This window comes from Cataglyphis hispanica, chromosome 26 (assembly GCF_021464435.1).
Source record: "Cataglyphis hispanica isolate Lineage 1 chromosome 26, ULB_Chis1_1.0, whole genome shotgun sequence".
Classification (NCBI taxonomy): Eukaryota; Metazoa; Arthropoda; class Insecta; order Hymenoptera; family Formicidae; genus Cataglyphis; species Cataglyphis hispanica.
In genome coordinates, this window is record NC_065979.1 from 1,331,978 (window position 1) to 1,351,772 (window position 19,795).

The following is a 19,795-nucleotide window of genomic DNA, read 5'->3' on the forward strand; positions in this document are numbered from 1 at the left end:
GTTTTTGGGCTGTTAAAAAAGGGAAGTAAAGGGCTCGACAAATATTTGAGACGCGTTATTACACGCGTGTGACCTAGTCCGCGTATTATACTTATACTTCCATTTCGTTATATGTGCATATATCGTTGCAAATATCATTTAAGAAAGCCAGATAAAAGACTCCTCCACCGTTGAGATGGCGCCGAATCGTCGTCGCACGGTTCTCCTGCGTTTACGCGAATACAGCTAAAAATCTAAGCCTGTCGGAATAAAATTCTTATTTTTAAGAATCTACATTTTTTTTTTTTTTTGTAAATCAAGAAATTAGTTAAAATAACTTCGATTGAATTCCAGATAAATTTATGAATTTTATATGATTTGTTATAATTTATTTAGATTATACACGGATTATTATACGGAACAAAATATAAAAGTGAGACGATACTAATAAGTATTTCTATAAAATCATATAAACCGCGTATCAAAAAGTATGATAAAAAAGACACGTATCATGTGATGTGGGAAGTTAGGAACAAAAGGGATGAAACATATGCGACAGATTGATTTTAGTCTCTTTTTGTTTTATTTCTACAAATTAGCGTACATCTCACTTATAAATTACGATAAATTTAATGCTCGCCTTCCAACGTGCACAACTACACCGAGACATTAACCTACGCTTTTTTCTATCAATTCTCGTAATATTGTGAATAAATATCTAAGTACAAAAGCACGGCTGTCAGCGTAGTAACTAGTGTTAATAATATATGCAATCTATATATTTTAGCCGTAAGTCCATTTACATTTAGCTGCACGCTCGATATTCAGGCTAATCGGTCCTCGATATGTCGGTCGTCACCGGCAGCGATTTTTTCATAGAATCCAAATTGATTCCGAAGAAATGCATTTGTGATTTTCGAATATAAAGAGGATAAATTTCTTATAATTTAATATTAAATCTTCAATTTTTTTACGTCCTCAATTAATTTCCTCTTTTCAAGAAAGTCAGAATAAAATTGAAATAATCGAGATGATCGGCGAATTTCGACTATTTTTAAATTCTAAAATACTTTGCATCATTAAATAGAAAAGTCCAAGTATACATTTGTTGCCACCCTCGATCGTATTTCAGGCGTTTATTTGAACGAGGCGTGCGCGAGCGTATGGCAAACCGATCGACGATTTATAGCGTCCGCGCGCGTCTCGCGTATATATGTAGTATAGTATATATTATTACATTTGGAACGCGCCGTTCGGCACCGTATATATATATATATATATATATATCGAGCGGCCGCCTGTTTGTTTGGCCTGAAATTCTGCGCTTTGGAATGGCCGGCTGTCATGGAATGATGTCATGGTGAGTATCGTGGCCGCGCCTCGTCCACATAGTAGAGACTCTCAAGCCAAGAGAATGGCTAATCTGCCATTTCGAGCAAAAAGTATGACCGCTTCAATAATTATAAATAATTTTATATAAATGTAATTATACCAATAGAGGGATTATAAAAGGAGAAGAATATTAATATTTCTTATTTTTAAAAACTGTTACATTTTCTTTATTTTGTTTTTTTTTTGAGAAGAGAATCTTCTTTCTTTCCTTAAGACAATAAAATTAAATTCAGCAAAAACACAACGACACTAATTGTAGCAGTATAATTTTCCAGACGCAAAATTATAAATATTATAATAAAGGTATATTCCAATAAAAATATGTTTTCAAAAATATAAATATTAAGAAAAAAAAAAAATAAGGGGAGGAATGTGATTTTTCCTGCCTATCTTAAAGCATTGAAAATAAGAAAAATATAACTCGAGTGATTTCATTCTGCCATTCTCTGACTTGTGAGTATCTCTAGTAAAGATATATCTAATAGATTAGAGAGCGCAACCACTCTGCGATCTACATATATATTTCCCTTTATATTCTTTGTAAGCGTAGGAATAAAAAAGATAAATTTGCAACGAACTTTGTTAAATTTTCTTTTTCAAAATATTCACAATATTATATAAATGCCATATATATTATACTTTTTACATTCTGCGCTTTTCAAAAGATGCGACAAACTCTCTCCCGTTTGGCTTATATTTGTATATTGCTTGTTCTAGTTAGTTTAAGGCAGGTGTATTACGTATGTAAGCGTTTGTAAAATTTGTAGGTGGAATTAGAACGCAATAAGATTCCAATTCCAGTCGTAAGTTTTCGGGAAAAAAAGTCTCAAAATATATAACTTTAATATTTATTATACTTCTCTTTTTCTAGACTCGCTATTATAGATGTTAGAAATAATATTAAGATTTCCTTCCCGAGGAAGGAACGTTCTCCTAAAATCGATCCACGAGTGATAACTGAAATATTTGCGTACGCTAATATTATTGTATAAACTTTATCACACAAAGCTCGCGCATTGGATGCGCATTCTGCGTACAATTCGCGATCAAATTTCGCATATATATATATATATATTTATTAATGTAATTCGTCTTTGTAATTATAATCGTTAATTACGTTGTATTTGGCTATCTTTTCGGGCTCGATGCCGCAGGAATTTAACACCGCGGTGATTAATCCAATTTATTTATACAATCTGCGTCTGTAATTCTGCGTCGATATAATAAAAAATAAAATAATCGACGTAAAAAAATTAAGTGTCTTTAACGCGTCATTTAACGCGTTTCATACAAAAATATATCCGTAGAAGAGTATCTATACACAGATACTATTTTAAAGACAGATTTTTAAACGATTCAAATATCGATATTTTTTAACGAGAAATATTATTTTTTCATAAATAATTTCGCGTAAATAAAAATTGATTCTTCTTCCCGTTTAAAAAATGTTCCTAAATAATTTAAAAAGCAGTTTCAATTGTATGATTTTATGTTGATGTATTAGCGCGTAATAAATTTATTTTATTAAATACAGTCATTAAATATTTAATTAATGTGTGAAAATTCGAATAAAAAATAATATCTGTCAAAATATTGAAAAAAAAATCGGTATATCAAATCCCAAAAATCTATCCTTAAAATACTTTTCGGCGGATCTCTAGGACGATCTATGCAAATTTTTTTGCTGGTTTATTTATGCGTAAATGGAATATTCAATGATATCTCCGGCGCATATTAGCACTCCATAATAATGACAGACCATGATCGCGATTACCTGGTTTTGATCCTACATGTAGTTTGGCCACGTCTCGATGCCAGGTACGTAGCGATGAGCATATTGCGTGTAGGACGTGGACACGTGCGGATGGCCCATCTGCGCGTTCGCGTGCGAGTGGTGCGCGTTATGGGCGGATATGTACTGGACCGGTGGAAGGGGAGGCTGTAACTCGTGATACCTGACCATCTCCTGGGTCCTGTCCTCCCATGAAACCTCCGCGATCGCTTGCTCCGAGCAGTGGCGCTTCGTCGGCCTCTCGATCTCCTCTTCATATCTGGAAGCAACGTGTTTATCTCGACATCTCATAAAATGTAGCAAAAAAATCAGCAAAACTAGATCAGGGGAAAAGAATGCAATAATTGTTAATTGTGTACGAGTAAAGTTTATAATTTAAAAAGTAATGATTATAACTCTTTAAGTAAAATATTTATAATTTCATATGTCAACTCATATGTCAATTCGTAATTTCAAATGTCATTCACATTATCCTCAGGGATTATTTTTTTTTTTTAAATTTGCATGAATATATTTCATAATTATTTCTTTGATTTAAATTCAAGGAAACTTTCAAGAATGCCAGAATTAGATCTGCGTTTTTTTTCACTGCTCTCTTCATCAATTTGTAACCGAAAGTAAGATGCAATTCTGTAATACCTGTTAAGTAGCCATTGCGAAGCGGTGGTGACTTGCACAGGTGGATATTGATGTATCGGCGCGGTCTGGGGTGGTAGATACTGGTCGAGCTCGCTGCTCTCGACCTCGCATTCCTGGAAGTTCACCGGGATATTCAGGCCGAGCCCGCCCAAAGTGCCGAGGCCGTTCAACTGATTTTCCTCGCCGGGTAGGCCGTCTCCGACTTCGATGTATCGAAGATCGACCGCCGGCTGCTGATGCGGAGAATCGCTCGATGGCGTATTGCTAATTAACTCCTGATAGTACACAGTATTGTTCTGCGGAGGCTGATTGGTCTGCACATCAAACATTTTCATTTTGCGTGTCACCGAGCAAAAGATATTAGATAATTATATTTGCAAATAAATATAATAAACGAGAGGAGAAGTTATATGTGTGGGTGAATATTTAAAAAAATTAGCACAGATTTATTACATCCTCTTATATATCTATTTTTCGCAATAATTTCATTAATAATTATATAGCTTAATATTTATAATATTTTATAGAGATAAATTATTATATTATATAATTATTATTAATAATAATATATATACTTATATTATATCTATTATAAAAAATTGTAAAATTATAAAAAATATTTATTTAAATATATTTAATAATAATCTCGAATTATTATATAATAAGTATATAATAATTTATATAATTATTATATAATAATTCGAGATTATTATTAATTATCTAAATAAATACTTTTTATTATTAGATACCATAAAACCTTTTTAACATTAGATACCATAAAATTTAGACTCGGAAAAAAAAGTCATAAAGGAAGAATTAGATACCTGATTGACATAATGCTGTCCTCTGGGTGTCGTAGGGGGTGTCGGCGGTGAAAGACCTTGGCTGGGTGTGGTGGGTGGCGAGGAGCTCACGCCGCTCTGTGGCGAATTAGGTCCTTGCACGCCCCTAGGACTCATGTCTTCCTGTTTCAACGACCTGGAAACACTGAACGTCACGTTGCTCTGGTTCCTCGAGGGTGAACTGTCACGACCGGAAGAAGGCCCGTTCTGCTTTCGACGTCGGGGTTGGTACTTGTAATCGGGATGCTCGCGCTTGTGGATAACGCGCAAACGATCGGCTTCTTCGATGAAGGGTTTCTTATCGTTATCCGACAGCAGCCTACAACCAGTCGTGATAATAAAAAGCTAATAAAGTAAAAATAAAATGCAATAAAAAACACGTGAATTGCATTAGATAACATAATTATTTTTTTATTCTCTGACGGATAGATTGCACTACATAAGGCTATGTGCATTTAAATATATATGTTTCTCTACACATGTACAAAGCACATATATATATATATATATATAAATATTATGGAACAATTCTCGAATCGACCGTATGTGAAATCTGTCGTCGGACCGACGTGATTCATGTCTCTCGCGCTTGCGTTTACATATATATACACGCGAACGACGCGTCTCTCCTCGCGCCGCTCGGCATCAGAAGTGGCTTGAACGAGAGCGTTTCCATCGGCGTCTGATATACTCTCGAAGAGTCGAAATGGGGGATCTGGTTAGTGTTTCTGGGTGCGTTAAGGCGATGGTAGACGCTCACAACTGACACGTCGACTTGGTCCGCCTTCGCGGCGGTCGACGCGCGGCGGACTTTCTCGGTGCCCGGTTATGGTCCTTAATATGCGCGTTGTGTTTACATTCTCAGGTTTTGTAAACTCCGATAAGGTTTTCCGGTATAATAGAGAACGTCGAAGAGAGATTTCGAGAATTTTCAGCACTTGATATCCTTAATTTAAATTTTCTTTTATTTATTATCCCTTATTTAAGGCATTAATTTTTGTTTAATAATTTGATATTTTTATTTTCAAATATATTTATTTAATCGTTAAAATTTAATTTTTCAATTATGTATTGTAAATAATATATTTCGCATCACTATGCGAAATAAAAAAGAAATTATTGGCCTAAAGATCATTTCAGAAAACTTCTAATGTGTTAACTAGAGTATTTGCAAGCTCGTGGGATTTAAATTCCACGACAGAAGCTAAGCTCTCAAACGGGTTGACAAACGTTGAAGGCGCGTATCTTAAGCATAACCGACGCTGTTTTGTCACTGACGGAAGAGAAGAGGGAACGAGATAGAGATAGATGGAGTGGAAGACGGGATAAAGAGTGAGAGAGGAACGAAGAGAAAGCCCATCTGGTCAATGGGACTTGCCATGAGCTTTTTTTCACCAGTGGATGCCGGCGATAGCGAGTCGTCGCGGCTTCCTTTTTCCTCGCCAGATGCAACGCAGGGTCAACCAATTTAGCCTGTCGCTAGAGAGAGAGAGTATCTCTTACTTGTACATATCAGTAAATATGTTATCTCGCATAAGGAAGGAGGAAAGTTATTCACACGACCAAAGGACGCGCAATTCAATCTCGATGAATCTTCATCATGGGATTCTAATTGAATTATCACGCTTGTCATCGCGAATAATCGTCGACAAATCGTGAAATTGCCCGACTTTCTCAAAACATTTCTTAATTAAAGTGTCAAAGCAGCAGTGATCGTTTGTGACAAGATATATGTATGATATTATAAATATTAAAAATTAAATATTTAATAAATTAAATATTAAATATTAATATTAAATATTAATATTAAATATTAATATTATTTAATATTATTTAAAAATTAAATATTAAATATTAAAAACTATAACTAAATAATAAATATTAAATATTAAAAACTATAACTAAATAATAAATATTAAATATTAAAAACTAATAACTTTATATAATAATAATTCCATATAAAGGCAGAAAAATACTTTGTATAATTTCTACAAATACACGATAGACTTAAATGACAATAAAATTATAAAGTTTCTGATCATTGTTGAAAGGGTGATTTACGCTTTTAGTTAGCGCTGATAATGCTACCGCAGGGTCCTAGGAAAGAACGTTCGAAGGAAGTCCGATGTGTGGAAGAATCTTTCCTTCCGGGAGATAAGACAGATTTACCTGTTCTCGTCACGCGCTATTTGCTGGCGGATCCGGGGAGCAGGAGGGCAGGTTCGGAAAAATTCACCTGACGGGCACAAGGCGCCTATTGTGGTTCCCTGGGGGCCCCCTTTATCTCCGGGGCAGGAACCGGCCGGCAGCTGCGAGCACGCGCCAAGGATGAACCAGAGGGGATATATCTGTTTTCCTTTTGTCGACAAACACGTCGCGTTTGGTGTATCCGAATGGCGATACGTTTTGAGACGGCGCAAAGAGACGGAGCGAGAAAGAGAAAGAGAGAGAGAGAGAGAGAGTGTGTGTGCGAGAAAAAGATTTATTTTCTAGCACCTGGCCCTGTTATCGAGATCGACATGAGACAAGTCGACGTCAAAGTCCGCAAGGATTCGACGGGTTAACTGACACGATCGCGATTGAATGTTCCTGTGCCAAAATCCGACAAAATTCATTTTCCGCTTCAATTATCGTTTCGATTGTTTATAGAGATCATTTATACTTTTATTTATAATTTTATTTTATTTTTTGAATTTTACATTTTTACATTTAAAAATTTCTCTAATTTTCGTATTTTTTTATATTTAATTTATATTCCATTTCTTTGTATGTGTCACATATTTTCATTCAACTGTAACGATATTTCTTTTATTTAATTATTATCTCATCTCCTTTATTCACCTCTTATAAGCAAGACCTCGTCTATAAACCGCCGTGTATCATTTCGATCTGTATATATACGTCAATCTTTGCTCAACTTTGTATTTTATCGGTCTCATCGATTTGTAAGCAATCTCATTCATGTAAAACAATCATTCTAGTACTGTTCATTATCGAAGATGACCGTATCATTTGTTTCTGCGCGTAAGGTAGATCAAAAGCGTCAGAGCGATGCATGGCAATGTCATCTCTCAATCGCGTAAATTTAATTCTTTGCGCACGACGAAAGAATCTTAGAGACGATTTGGCTAGTTGATTTGCGCCTATTACAAGCAGCTCTGGCGCAATCATGAAAATATCTCTCTCGTGTTCGGACGAAAGTGTTAATTGGTACTAGGTCCATACCGAAAAGGTGTTAAATAATGACTTTTTAAGAGCCGAAACGTAAGATGAATGTACCCTATCTCAAGGACGACTGTTGCTTCTTTCAAATTACCAACAATCATAAAATTATTTCGGCTTTTAATTTTGAATTTCCGTCTTCAACAATTTTTTTTTTCCTTTCTATCCTTCCTGTATGTACGAGAAAAAAGATAAAGATTCAAATATACGAATAATAAACGTTACGCACATTTTCATCGAATGTTGATTTCATCGACACGCGTTACAGGCCGAGAGATTGCTAATGACCCTCGATATGGTGTTAGGAAAAAATCGATTGATCTTTAATGTTGGATAGCGTTTTATCTTTTGGCAAAAGCTCCGCCGTGACAATCGTCGGGATATCAATCGATCTTTGGCGAGCAATCGCGATCGCGACCAGTGTTATTAAATGATTCGCAACGGGGGTCCTTGTCGGCGCGTCCTCTGATCGTTATATGGCCCACTGGGGCACCTCGTTAGTCCCAACCAGGAAACGGAATCATCCACAAGTCATCCTGAAGCCTGCGTATACAGGGTGTGTCAAAATCACGTATTTTTTTCCCCTCAGTCTTTTTTTTTTTTAATTCTAAGAAACATAATTTTCAAACGCTAGTTAAAAGCTTTTAAAGGCACTATGACATTTAAATAGAAAGATTTTTTTCAATAAATGTTGTTACAGCATTACTATTAGTATTCTAATAATATTAAAAACTTTAATACAAAATTTTATTTTCTATTAATATTTATTTTGTATTAATTAATTATTTATTTTACAAATATCTTTCATTATTAGGTAAATTTTTAATCATTAGCACATATTTCACAATTTAATGACTTAAAGTACATTGCGTGTTTTATTTATTTAAAATGTTTTATTCTATTTTCTTGATTGCCAATTTTTCGTTTTAAATACAATATTATAATAAGATAGAAAAAAATTTAAATTTAAATCTAAAGGGTGGAAAATTTTAAGTACATAAAAAATTAAAAATTATTCGAATATTAAGGAGAATCGTTTCTGATTGTAAAAGGGGACCGCCGACGGCATGCGAAGTGTGTTCCTCGCTGTTCCTTACATATGTGCGACCCGAGTTCACGGGTCTCGAGAAGCAGGAACACTTGTACCACGTGCAGCCTTAGGCGCCACGTGTGGTACGAGTGTGTTTAATATACGTGCCGCTGAAGTAAAAAAGGAGCATTCGCGAATTCGTTGGTTAAAAATAGAACGGGTTACGTACAAGTGAACAAGTGGTCGCGGGAATTGGAACGCAGTGACTCCAAACTTTCACGTAACCTTTATTGGACGACGTTGCGACTTTTTTCCGGCCCAGCGATTTTGATCGAAATCGCATGCGTTGTCTTACATAAGCGAGATCGTACGATTTCGAAATCGTTTTGAAACAAAAAAAAAAAACGCTATCTTTATTTTATAACTGCTGAATTTCATCTAAATTTAATTATAAAATTAAGATTATTTTTAGGGAACATAATTCACGCAGCATAGAATCACTACTAAGTTTATCAGAAATGATTGAGAAAGAAATATATATTTTAAACATTTAAATTTAAATTAATAATTGCAATTAGCGTTAAGATTATTGATTTGCTACTATATATTAAAATTGTATATATCATATTAATATTAATACAGTCAGATTGTAATTTCGCCAGTCTTGTTGGCCAAGATTATACTTGCTTCCTCGAGTGAATCCAAGAGCTTTGAAACCGTTAAATCGACGATAAACGCACAGGTGGCTTCGAATCAACGACAGCTGAAACGATCAACACAGATTTCCGTGCGGCTCGCAATCCGATTTTTTCCCCGAACGAGGCGAGCGCGAATGAAGATCAACGAGCGCGATTCTCTCGCGTGGCTGATCGCCGCTTGGCGAGCTCGTATTTGTGAGAGAATCTAGCTTATCAGATCGGGAGAACGGAGAGGCATCCGATTGAAGACACGTGGTACCGATTAATTTTATCGGAACAGTGTCTTTCTGCCAGGCGCGGAGACCGCTCAACATTATTCGGCTGAGTACTCGAGTGTGTATATTCACTTTAATCTTCAAGTACACGATTTTTATGCAATCGAAACAATACGATTAAATTAAATAAAAAAAAAAATTAAAATATTTGTACGTTTTTTTCGCTGCAATTTTATTAGATTTTAATATGATTTTAATTAGATTTTAATTTTATTTATTTTAATTTAATTTTTTTTTAATTTTATGTATTTTAATTTAATTTTTTTTTAATTTTATGTATTTTAATATTTAGATCTGAATACGTATAATCTACTATGGAAATCTCGAAAGAAAGAATAAAAGAAGAACTATAGGCATCTCTATCTCTCATACCTATATCTCATTGTCAAACACATATAATCAATTTTTTGTCATATGATTTTAGAAAAAAATATGTAATAAAAGGCGAGGAGAATATTTTTTTAATTATCAATGGTAGATTAAATAATGTAACGCGTAAAATCTAAAATTATACACCAACTAAAATAATTAAACATCGTAAAAATATAGAGTGTATCACATTACTAATTTATACTGTTGCAAACGATTGTAAAATATTTGATGCAAGGCTAAAAAACATCACTCACCGCCATAACTTTCCTAGTGTTTTTGACAGCTCGGCGTTGTGAAGCTGAGGATACTGATCGGCCAGTTTTCGCCTCGCAGCCTGGGCCCACACCATAAACGCGTTCATGGGCCTCTTAACGTGGGCCGCCCTTTTGTCGCCGGAGCCCCTGCAATTCGAAGACATTATCTTCATTGGAAACGATACCTCTTTACAAATTTACGTGAAGCACGCAAGGGTGTTAATCAATTTTTTTACATATATATTTATATGCTCGCGAGAAAAAAGGATTCCATTTATCTAATTATTATGATCACTATTAATAAGGTTTGCCTCAATAATTAAGATGGTCTGACATGCAATTCGTTTAATATAAATTATTCTGCAATATAATTTTGATATCTTTACGGTTTTTCTTCTACTAAATTAATTCTTCTTCAAATTGCATACATTTTTTCTTTTCAACAATTTAAAAAACTGCTTATGATAATAGGTTCTCTAAGAACACTGATAAAAATAAAGAACGAAATTTTACGGCGATAAAAACTTTCTCGCTCTCTCTCTATCTATTTACCTATCTATCTATCGCTATCTCGTCGACTATTCTGGCAGATAATCTGGTGACTTGCAGAAGAAAATAACCAGAGGCGAGACGGCACGTATGTATGTATATATACATCTACACACGTACACATATCCGTATCGGGTTTTGCCGCGGCGGGCTACCCCCGGGTCATCCGTGGCGAGCGTTTAAAACCGGCCTTAAAATAACACCCGTGACTGCCGACGTGTGACGGGTATATATAGGAATGGACGTATCCCTTTCTTTCCGAGAAGATGACTTCATAAAAACTTTTGCCTTGTCCAGCCCGGGGATCGACGTGACTGACGTGATTGCCGCGCCGGTGAGAGATATCCTGACCCCTCCTGTTTTTCTTTTTGCCCTTAATCGAGGATTCTTTAAGGACTCGCGCGGGTCCCGAGTGAATGATCATCATCGCGCAAAAGAAACGAGCGGCATACGGTATATGAGATTAATCTTTATCAGAAATCCTTGGATATAGATAAAAAAAAAAAAGAAAAATAAACGGTGCTTCTTACACTCGGAAAAATAAAATCCTTTGAAGCAATAAAATATACGTACAATATAAACAACAGTACAGGGTAATAGTTTTATTATAGTTTTTATATACACCTGTTTATACCTGTATATGTGGTGCAAATATCGCGATTAAGGTCCCCTGCCTGAGGGAAACAGAGTCCAAGGACGTGCAGTCATATAGCAGCTTACGTAATCGGACCTATATAAGCGTTCGATTCCGCGCGTGGATTACATGGGGATAAGCGTGGCGAATGCGCGGCGTAACACGCGGATGAAAAGGACTCCGGCGTGCGTCTCAAGGATTCGAAAGCGCGATCTCCCCTTCCCCCCCCTCTCCCTCCGCCGTATATATTTCGGCCTCTTTGAAATGAGAGGGGCGTTAAATCCGTGTGTAAACCTGTGGAGCCGTTGGTAATTAGCGTGGGCTCACTAACGAGGGTTTTCACGGCGCTCCTCGACGTGAACGCGCGCGGCAATACGCGGCGATGTATACGCGTCACGACGCGCGCGAGGTTTTTACCTGGATATGTACGCGCGCAAAAAAAAAAAGGAAAAAAAAAAGAAAAACACTTACGTGCGCGACTTGACGTTCGCGACGTAGGCGTGGTGCTGCGTAAAATGGCACAAACGTGAAGCTTTACAACAGAAGCATCGAAAGCCTAGGGTCTCGTACAAACAGAGTGTCAAAATAAATTAACGTAAACAAAGAAAAAAAAAAAAAAATTATAAATCTCTTTTCGTAATATATATATATGTATAGTTGAATTAAAAATTATGCGTCTTAAATTTAATTTTTATCCCGAATTATTATTTGAAAATTTTTGCGTAAATTTCTTTCGATTACGTTAACGCAAATTAATATTATACGTTCCAGAACGAGAGATAATCTCGCAGCTTCTGCGTAATGCGCGATGTACTCCCGCGGAATCCAATGGGTATATTAAAAACTGGTGTATTTTATCGGACTCTATCGTCAGGAATAAACACCGCACCCTGCGGCTACCCTGAGATAACCCCGTAATTGAGGGTTAGCGATAAGCGCGATACACACACTCCGTGATTTCCGTTGTAGCGTGCTTTCTTCTACCATCAAATCGTATACCTAGCATAATTCTTCTCTTATTTTGTCAAATTGTCTCCGCGTTTTATCTTCGATCGCGACGCGATCAGCCGGGCTTCTCCGAAAGATCTCTGTACGCGTTTAATGACTGAGATTGAGATAATAAAATTTCTTGCCATAAACATAGGAATTCTTTTTTTTTTATACATTCTCTCTCGTAGATCACTTTTGTGAAATTATCAGTTCATTTTTATAAAAAACGGAAAGCAAGCCCCACTGTGTCGCAGCAATCAAGAATATAAAATCACAGCATCGGCAGGCATTACGCGGTCGCGGTCGCGTTGCACAATTTTCTGCATATCGAGGTCGGGCGCGCGATTTTATCGAGCTCGTCGCGATCTAATAATTTTTCTCCGCGAGCATGATGCACCGAGGACACATCGCGCGATGACTCTTCTCTCGCAATCGCGGAAAGAAGTCGCTTTTTATTTCTCGTTTTTTTTCTTTTTTTTTTTCCTTTCCGACCGTTATCAGTTATCTCGTCAAAGACCGGCTGCCTTCCCACGATCGGCGAGCAGGCGTGCGGGGGACGCGGCGATCGGGCATTAATTAGCCAATTTGCGTTAATTGGCGGCCGAGGACATTTTCCCGCGAGGCGCACGTTTCCCAGGCCGGGGAAACGAGTGCGTCATAATTGAGTTAGCGTTACGTATTTTTAAGACCGCGCCACGCTCCTCCTCGCCCTCTTCTCCTCTCCCCGTCAACTTCGTCGCATCCGTTTTTCTTCGTTCCTCTCCTTTTTTTTTTCCTTTTCTTTTCTCTCTTTTCAACGCGCAGTTAAAGCCCGCGGGGCTTAACGGCAGCCACGTGTGTGTACCTGCGTATATGTATGTTAACGCGTCGCTAATACTCGCGGTGATTAAAATGCTTCACGAAATATGAAGAAATACAAAGAAGCTAGAAATTGAAAGAGGTATGTTTAAAGAACGCACTTTTGTTTAAGTAATTAATTAACTTTTCTCTGCTAAGAACAGAATTAAATATATAAATAATTTAGAATATTTCAACGTGAAATATAAAATTAGAATTATCGCGTATCATTATAAAATATTTTATTCGTCAAATAATAGTGTAATTTTTCGCAAACACTAACTGTATCAATGTTTTTTTCAGAATTCGTCCGTTTATTAAATTTTTTCGTCTTTCCTTCCATCATTCTCTTCAATTAACGAAATGAATTTTCCAATGACAATTTAAAAAAGAGATCGATACTTAAATATATTGATTTTTTAATATATCAACGTGAGATATAAAATAGAAATACAATATTGAATTATCATATATCATTATAAAATATTTTATTCGTCAAATAATAGTGTATCATAAAATATTTTATTCATCAAATAATAATTTTCCCTAAACACACTAATTATATCAATGTTTTTCAGAATTTCTGATAATAAAAAAAAAAAACAAAGAGAAAGAGAAAAATATCAATTCGCTGCGTGATACACTTACTTGGTAGCAACGGGTACCAGAGTCCAGTCGTATCCCTGAAGAACCTTAGCGACGGCGGCGCTGATCCCTTCGCCGCCATTGGCAGCTACCGTCGCCGCGGCGGCGGCTGCCGCTTTACCATTGCCGTTAATGTTATTATTATTATTATTATTGTTGTTGTTATTAATATTATTGTTTCCGCCTGGCGACGAAATGGACGTGCTGGAGCTTTCCGGCTTGACGTCGTTCATCTTCATCCCCTTCGTCGCGTCTCGTCGCGCGAACAATGAAAGCCGCGAGGATCGAGTCGAGAAGTCGCACAATCTTCAGTCTTGCCGATTTATCACGCGCAACACGCGGAAAACACGCTCATCTCGTCGTGAAGAATAGCCGTCAATCAATTAATTGTCGCTGCGATATCGCTGCCGCTTCGTTATCGTTTTATCATCGCGACGAGCGTGTCACTTTCCTCTCGCGATTCTTCACTCGGTTAGTTGCCGATCTTTTTTCCTTCTCTTTTGGATGGTCACGTTTCGACTGTTGATCGTTGTCGCGTTAAATTAATTTTGCTCGCGATTAACTCGCAATATCTCGCGCGTGATTCGATTTGACGCGTATCTTCTATTTATTGTGCTCGCCTCTTGGCTCGTCCCGATTCGCCAATTCCGTCACTTCTTATCTGCGCCGTTTCTCTCTTTGTCTGTGTATCTCGGCGCTGGAAAGTCTCGCGCTTCGTCTCTCTTTCCTGAGAGGACAAATTCGAACGATGAAGCTGGCTCGCGCGCCAATTGCATCCTTCGATGGTCCGTGTTTATTTATATTTTTCGGTGGATCATTGCACCTTGCTTCAGCAATGACGCGAGTTAGCGGCTCTGTCCTCGATTGGATAGCACGTGTTTCTGTGCCACTGACGTTTGAACGGAATCTTGAATCGGCCTATTATTCGACGTGTACTCTTTGCAAGAGACAATGATTACATCCAAGTATTGTTACGTGATAAAAATCATCCGTAATGTCACTGGACAACAAAATTGTTCTTCAGCATATGACAGAGAGTTTTAATAGATTCAAACTCGTCCAATCGTGCTGTGTGAAAAATAATTTAACTCGCACCAGTTCTGGCCCAGTCTTGCTCGACTCCTGCACCTCTTGTTCTTAATTATTGAGTTTCTCTCGTGGACGTTGAGATATTTCACATATCGATACCGTGACTCCGAAATTTTCGCTGGAAATTTCCTTCGCCGAGCCGGTTTCGCGTTCGCGTGAAACTCGCGCCGAGTTCAAAGCCGGGGTTCGTGGATGCTTGTCGCGCGATCGGCGCTCGAGTGAGGTGGTTGCATCGCCTCGGGGCAGTTTCCACCACGAGGCTGACAACGTTTCTCAGCTGGTTCGTTTTGGGGGCGGGGCGAAGGCAGCGTGCTGGCTAACACTTGTTGCTCCGTAAGTCTCGGCAACGTCCGTCGACGTACACCGGGAAGGGAGAGACCGAGACTCTGCTACGGTGGGGCAACGGTGGTAGCGAGATGAGGAGAGACGCGCGAGGCATTCGTTCCGCGTATCTTGCGGTCTCTGCATGCGACCAGGACCACGGCCAAATAAGGCAGTACCTCCACGAGAGAAAGATCGGCAACACTTTTTCATATTATACGCTGCTGGCGTATAAAATTAAAATTTTTATTTATTTTTATTAATTATAATTAATATCAATAATAATTGAAAAACGCGAGCATGATGTAATTAATTAATAATAGAAAATCTTATGTTAAAATAGGTTGTAAAAGAAAATATATATGATCTAAAATTATGTATATTCGTCTGTTATATATTATATATTTTAAATTGCAATATATACAAATTAAAACATTTTTCGTATGAAGAGAGAGAAAGAGAGAAAGAGAGTCTCAAATATTAAAAAAATATTACCCTTGTAATAAGCCAAGCATTCAATCGCCTTTTGATGTCGATTCAATTAATTTCATTAATATATATATATTAATTAATGTTACATTAAATATTATGCTATCTCTTTAAAATTCTTTTGACATTTAATAATAAATCGATGAAATGTCAAAGACAGAGACAAAATCTCGTCTATTTTATTGGCTAATAAATCTCTTGTTGCAACAATATTGCATCATATGACTACAACATTGTCATATTTTGGCAACTTTTTAACACGGAAAATTATCAGCTGATCGACAATGGGACCATAATAATATCGCGATCCCCCTTTCGTTCTTGGACAGGTCATCTTTCCTCCTTCCTCCCTCATTTCCTCCCTCTTCGTATTGCCGGATCGCCGGTCATTCCATTTATATTTCGGTACTCTTGCCACTCTGACAAGAGAGTTTCCATGACTACGATATCCTCCGGGAGGAGAACCAATCGGGTTCTGCTTGCTCCACCTATGTCTCGTTTCATCTCACTCTTCTTTCTTCCCCTTCTATCTCTCTCTCTCTCTTTCTCTTTGTCCCTTCTCGCAGCTCACCGTCGTTTCTGTTCGCGATCTCTTTCTTCCATCCGGTCCTCTCGATTGGTCCGCTAGTCGGATGCAATTATGACGTCAGAAGAGAACGAGAAGAGAACGCGCCGCTGCAAGCCGATTGCACTCATGGTTGCATTTTGCACTCATCGATCGATTTTCGCGATGATCGGGACATTTACGCATTTTACATTCGACGTTTTATCGAATCAAAATTTTTTTTCGCTTTATGAACTAATGCGATTTAGGAAAAATTTCTTCCTTCAGATTTGTCAACATTTTTGTCCATTACAAAATTGCATTTACTATCTCCAGCACATAAATCTTCATATATATATATATTAGTACGCTCAGGCAACTATACATATATGTCTTCGGAACGCGGCTCGAATCATCAATCATGTCGATTGTAATTATCGATTTCGTAAGCCTCACTCCGAGCGAATTAATCAGAAAGTTAGGAATTCAGTTTCGCAACGCAAATTAAGCGATGAGGAGGAAGATTCGCAGATAAGGAGAATAACACTGCGTTCCTAAATACAGTTAATTTTCGTAAATAAAATGTACATTTTGTATTTTAGGATAGATAATCTTATCTTTAGGATAGATAGTCTTATCTTGATAAGTTTTAAAAATAATGCAAGAAAATCTGATAAAAAAAAAAGTCAGCAATTAATTTGTATTAATTTATTCATTGAAAGATCATTTGTGCATTTATTCCGCTTTTTCATTATTTTTAAAATTCGATTTTCTTTTTATTATATTTTATTATATCTTACATTGTTAAATGTTAAATTTGCTTCTATAAAGATCTGAAAAGAATGATTTGACTTGTATATCGATGGTTATTTAAATATGTTGCATATCTGAGCTACTAATATTTGAGAAAATATTTGAAGCTAACATAATATTTTAATTATTAAATATATTAATATTTTAATTATTAAATATATATCGCATTCTATGCATACTGAAATAAATCTACATAACGTATTCTGAATAAAAATACTTAATTCTCTTATAGCGAAATTTGCGCTAATATTTCTCGAAATGAATAGATTTATGTGCATACAAATTTTCATTGAAATAAATAATTGATTTTATAATTTATTATTTAATTATGCCAATTTACCATTTTAATGACACTGGCCTAGATTTAATGCATATAATCCACTGTAATAATCATCTTTCAAGAAGCCGGGAATATTAATCAAATTTTAAATTCCTCAAGCTTTAAGATTTGTTCCTCCAAATTTAAAAAAAAAACTTAGAATCTACATTGGAGTTCTTTCAATTGTTAGCTGCAGCAAAATCAATTATTTTAAGAAACGATCACCTGATTTTTATTGTTTTTTTTTTTGCGAGACAAATCTTGATACTCCCAACATTCTTGCAAAGATGGTTTAATCGCGAGTGGACGCGCGTACGCACTCGTACACGTGTAGTTATCGGCCTCGTGTACTACGCAATGACGTTGCCGGGATGCGATGATGACGGCGCAGAATGTGTCGAAGCTCGTGTCTCCGTTGGGGGTCGCGGTGCTTGCCACCCCGGGGGGGCTACATGTGTCGGGTACCCGGCTCGATCGGCTCCCCTTCCCTTGCCCTTAGGATCCTTTCAAGTGCCTGACGGCACGCCGCCGACCCCCAGGAATTGCTGGAATTATTATTTTATATCGGCGAACCGCGCGCGAGAATCGCCCGTTTCGATATAATACATCCTCCGATTCGCTCTATGCATCGCCGGGGAAAAATTTTCCTCATTTTTCCAATTACATATATATTATACACATGATTAATAATGTTAGATAATTAATATTTATCGCGAAATAAATTATATATAAAAGCGAAATATTCTCGAACTTTTTCGAGTTGAGAGTTTTAAATGTCATCTTACTATCCACCATTTCAAGATAAAATTATAACAAAATTAATCTCTAGTATTTTCAAATCTTGAAATAAAAATGCAGACAATTCATTCAAACTTGAAAAATGCAGTTTTAATTCTTTTACATTTTTTATCTGCAATGTGATTTTCTTTTTAAGTATTATCATTCCTCAAAATTTTATATCTTCTGATTATCCATCAACGTGGTTTCGTGAATATTTATTTAAAGGGATGCACTAATCGTGTCGAAATGAAGAAACGCAAACGCCAAGCGTTTCCTCTCGAGGAAACGTTGCGGTTGTGTCTCAAGAACGGCCCTGAAAAACGAATTCTCGTTTTACGTACACCGAGAAACGAGAGACGCATATTGACGCCACGTGCGCGCGCGCCGGGATGTTTATCCCGGCAAGAGCAAAATTCCGGCTTCGTGAAATCAATATTATTGTTCCCGTCGGGCTAAATTTGCATTTGCCGGCGCATCGCGGCCGCCGCATAATGCGAGCGTACGCCCGCACAGACATTTGGAGAATCTGCAAACGAACGAATATCTTCGAACACAGAACAATGATGAGAAGTATTTATCGCGGTCGCTCGATTTATTTCATTCCTATCATTTGCAAGTATCGTCAGATTAATTTTAATTTTATCAAGCCTGCATTACAATTTTTTATAGAATTATTATTATTTTTTATTAATTATTATTTAATATTTTTTATTAATTATTATTTTTTATAGATATTGTCTATAAATTATTGAAAATTATTCATCTATCTTAGCTTATATTTATTTGTTAATACAATGAGACAGATTATTTATTTTTTTGAGATGATCTAATCTCATTATACATATAATAAATTATCATATCACCTGAGCTAAACTGACAGATCGAACAAAAAAATTTATATTCTTTATATTTTCCATGTATAATAAATTTGTTCAATTATTTTTTCTCTGTCAAATTAGAAATTTTAATTATTAATTTTTAATTGCATTTTAATTTTTATCCAGAAATAAAATACGCAATATGCGTTAACAAGATTGCAGCTCTGATTCAATAGCGGGGGAAAAGAAAAATCTTCCGAGTCTGGCACATAAATTATAAAATATAATTTTCAATAAAAAATAATAATTCTAAACTGATAAATTCGTAAAATTTCCAATAGTTTCGACCTAGATCATTCACATTTGTATACAACAAAAGATAGAAAGAGTTAGGAATGCGTCTCTCGTTAGAAACGTATTCTATGCTTTCTCTTGGCATAAAGATTCGGATAAAAATGTAATCTTTAATCCG

General features: G+C 36.4%; 1 protein-coding gene across 2 annotated transcripts; it reads right to left on the reverse strand.

Annotated features, from left to right (window-relative positions):
• Positions 1-554: 554 nt before the first annotated feature.
• On the reverse strand, positions 555-15,521 carry LOC126858584 (transcription factor SOX-9-like). 2 transcript variants are annotated; one of them, XM_050609046.1, is made up of 6 exons: positions 14,154-15,521; positions 10,496-10,642; positions 4,627-4,963; positions 3,803-4,116; positions 3,146-3,422; positions 555-1,402 (listed from the first exon to the last, which is right to left on the reverse strand). In XM_050609046.1, exons 1-5 carry the CDS (start codon positions 14,387-14,389, stop codon positions 3,158-3,160), a joined length of 1,299 nt encoding a protein of 432 aa, XP_050465003.1. In that variant the 5' UTR covers positions 14,390-15,521; the 3' UTR covers positions 555-1,402; positions 3,146-3,157. The 2 variants fall into 2 exon arrangements, with proteins under 2 accessions (XP_050465003.1, XP_050465002.1); XM_050609045.1 differs by having other exon boundaries at positions 555-3,422; positions 14,154-15,520.
• Positions 15,522-19,795: the final 4,274 nt, after the last annotated feature.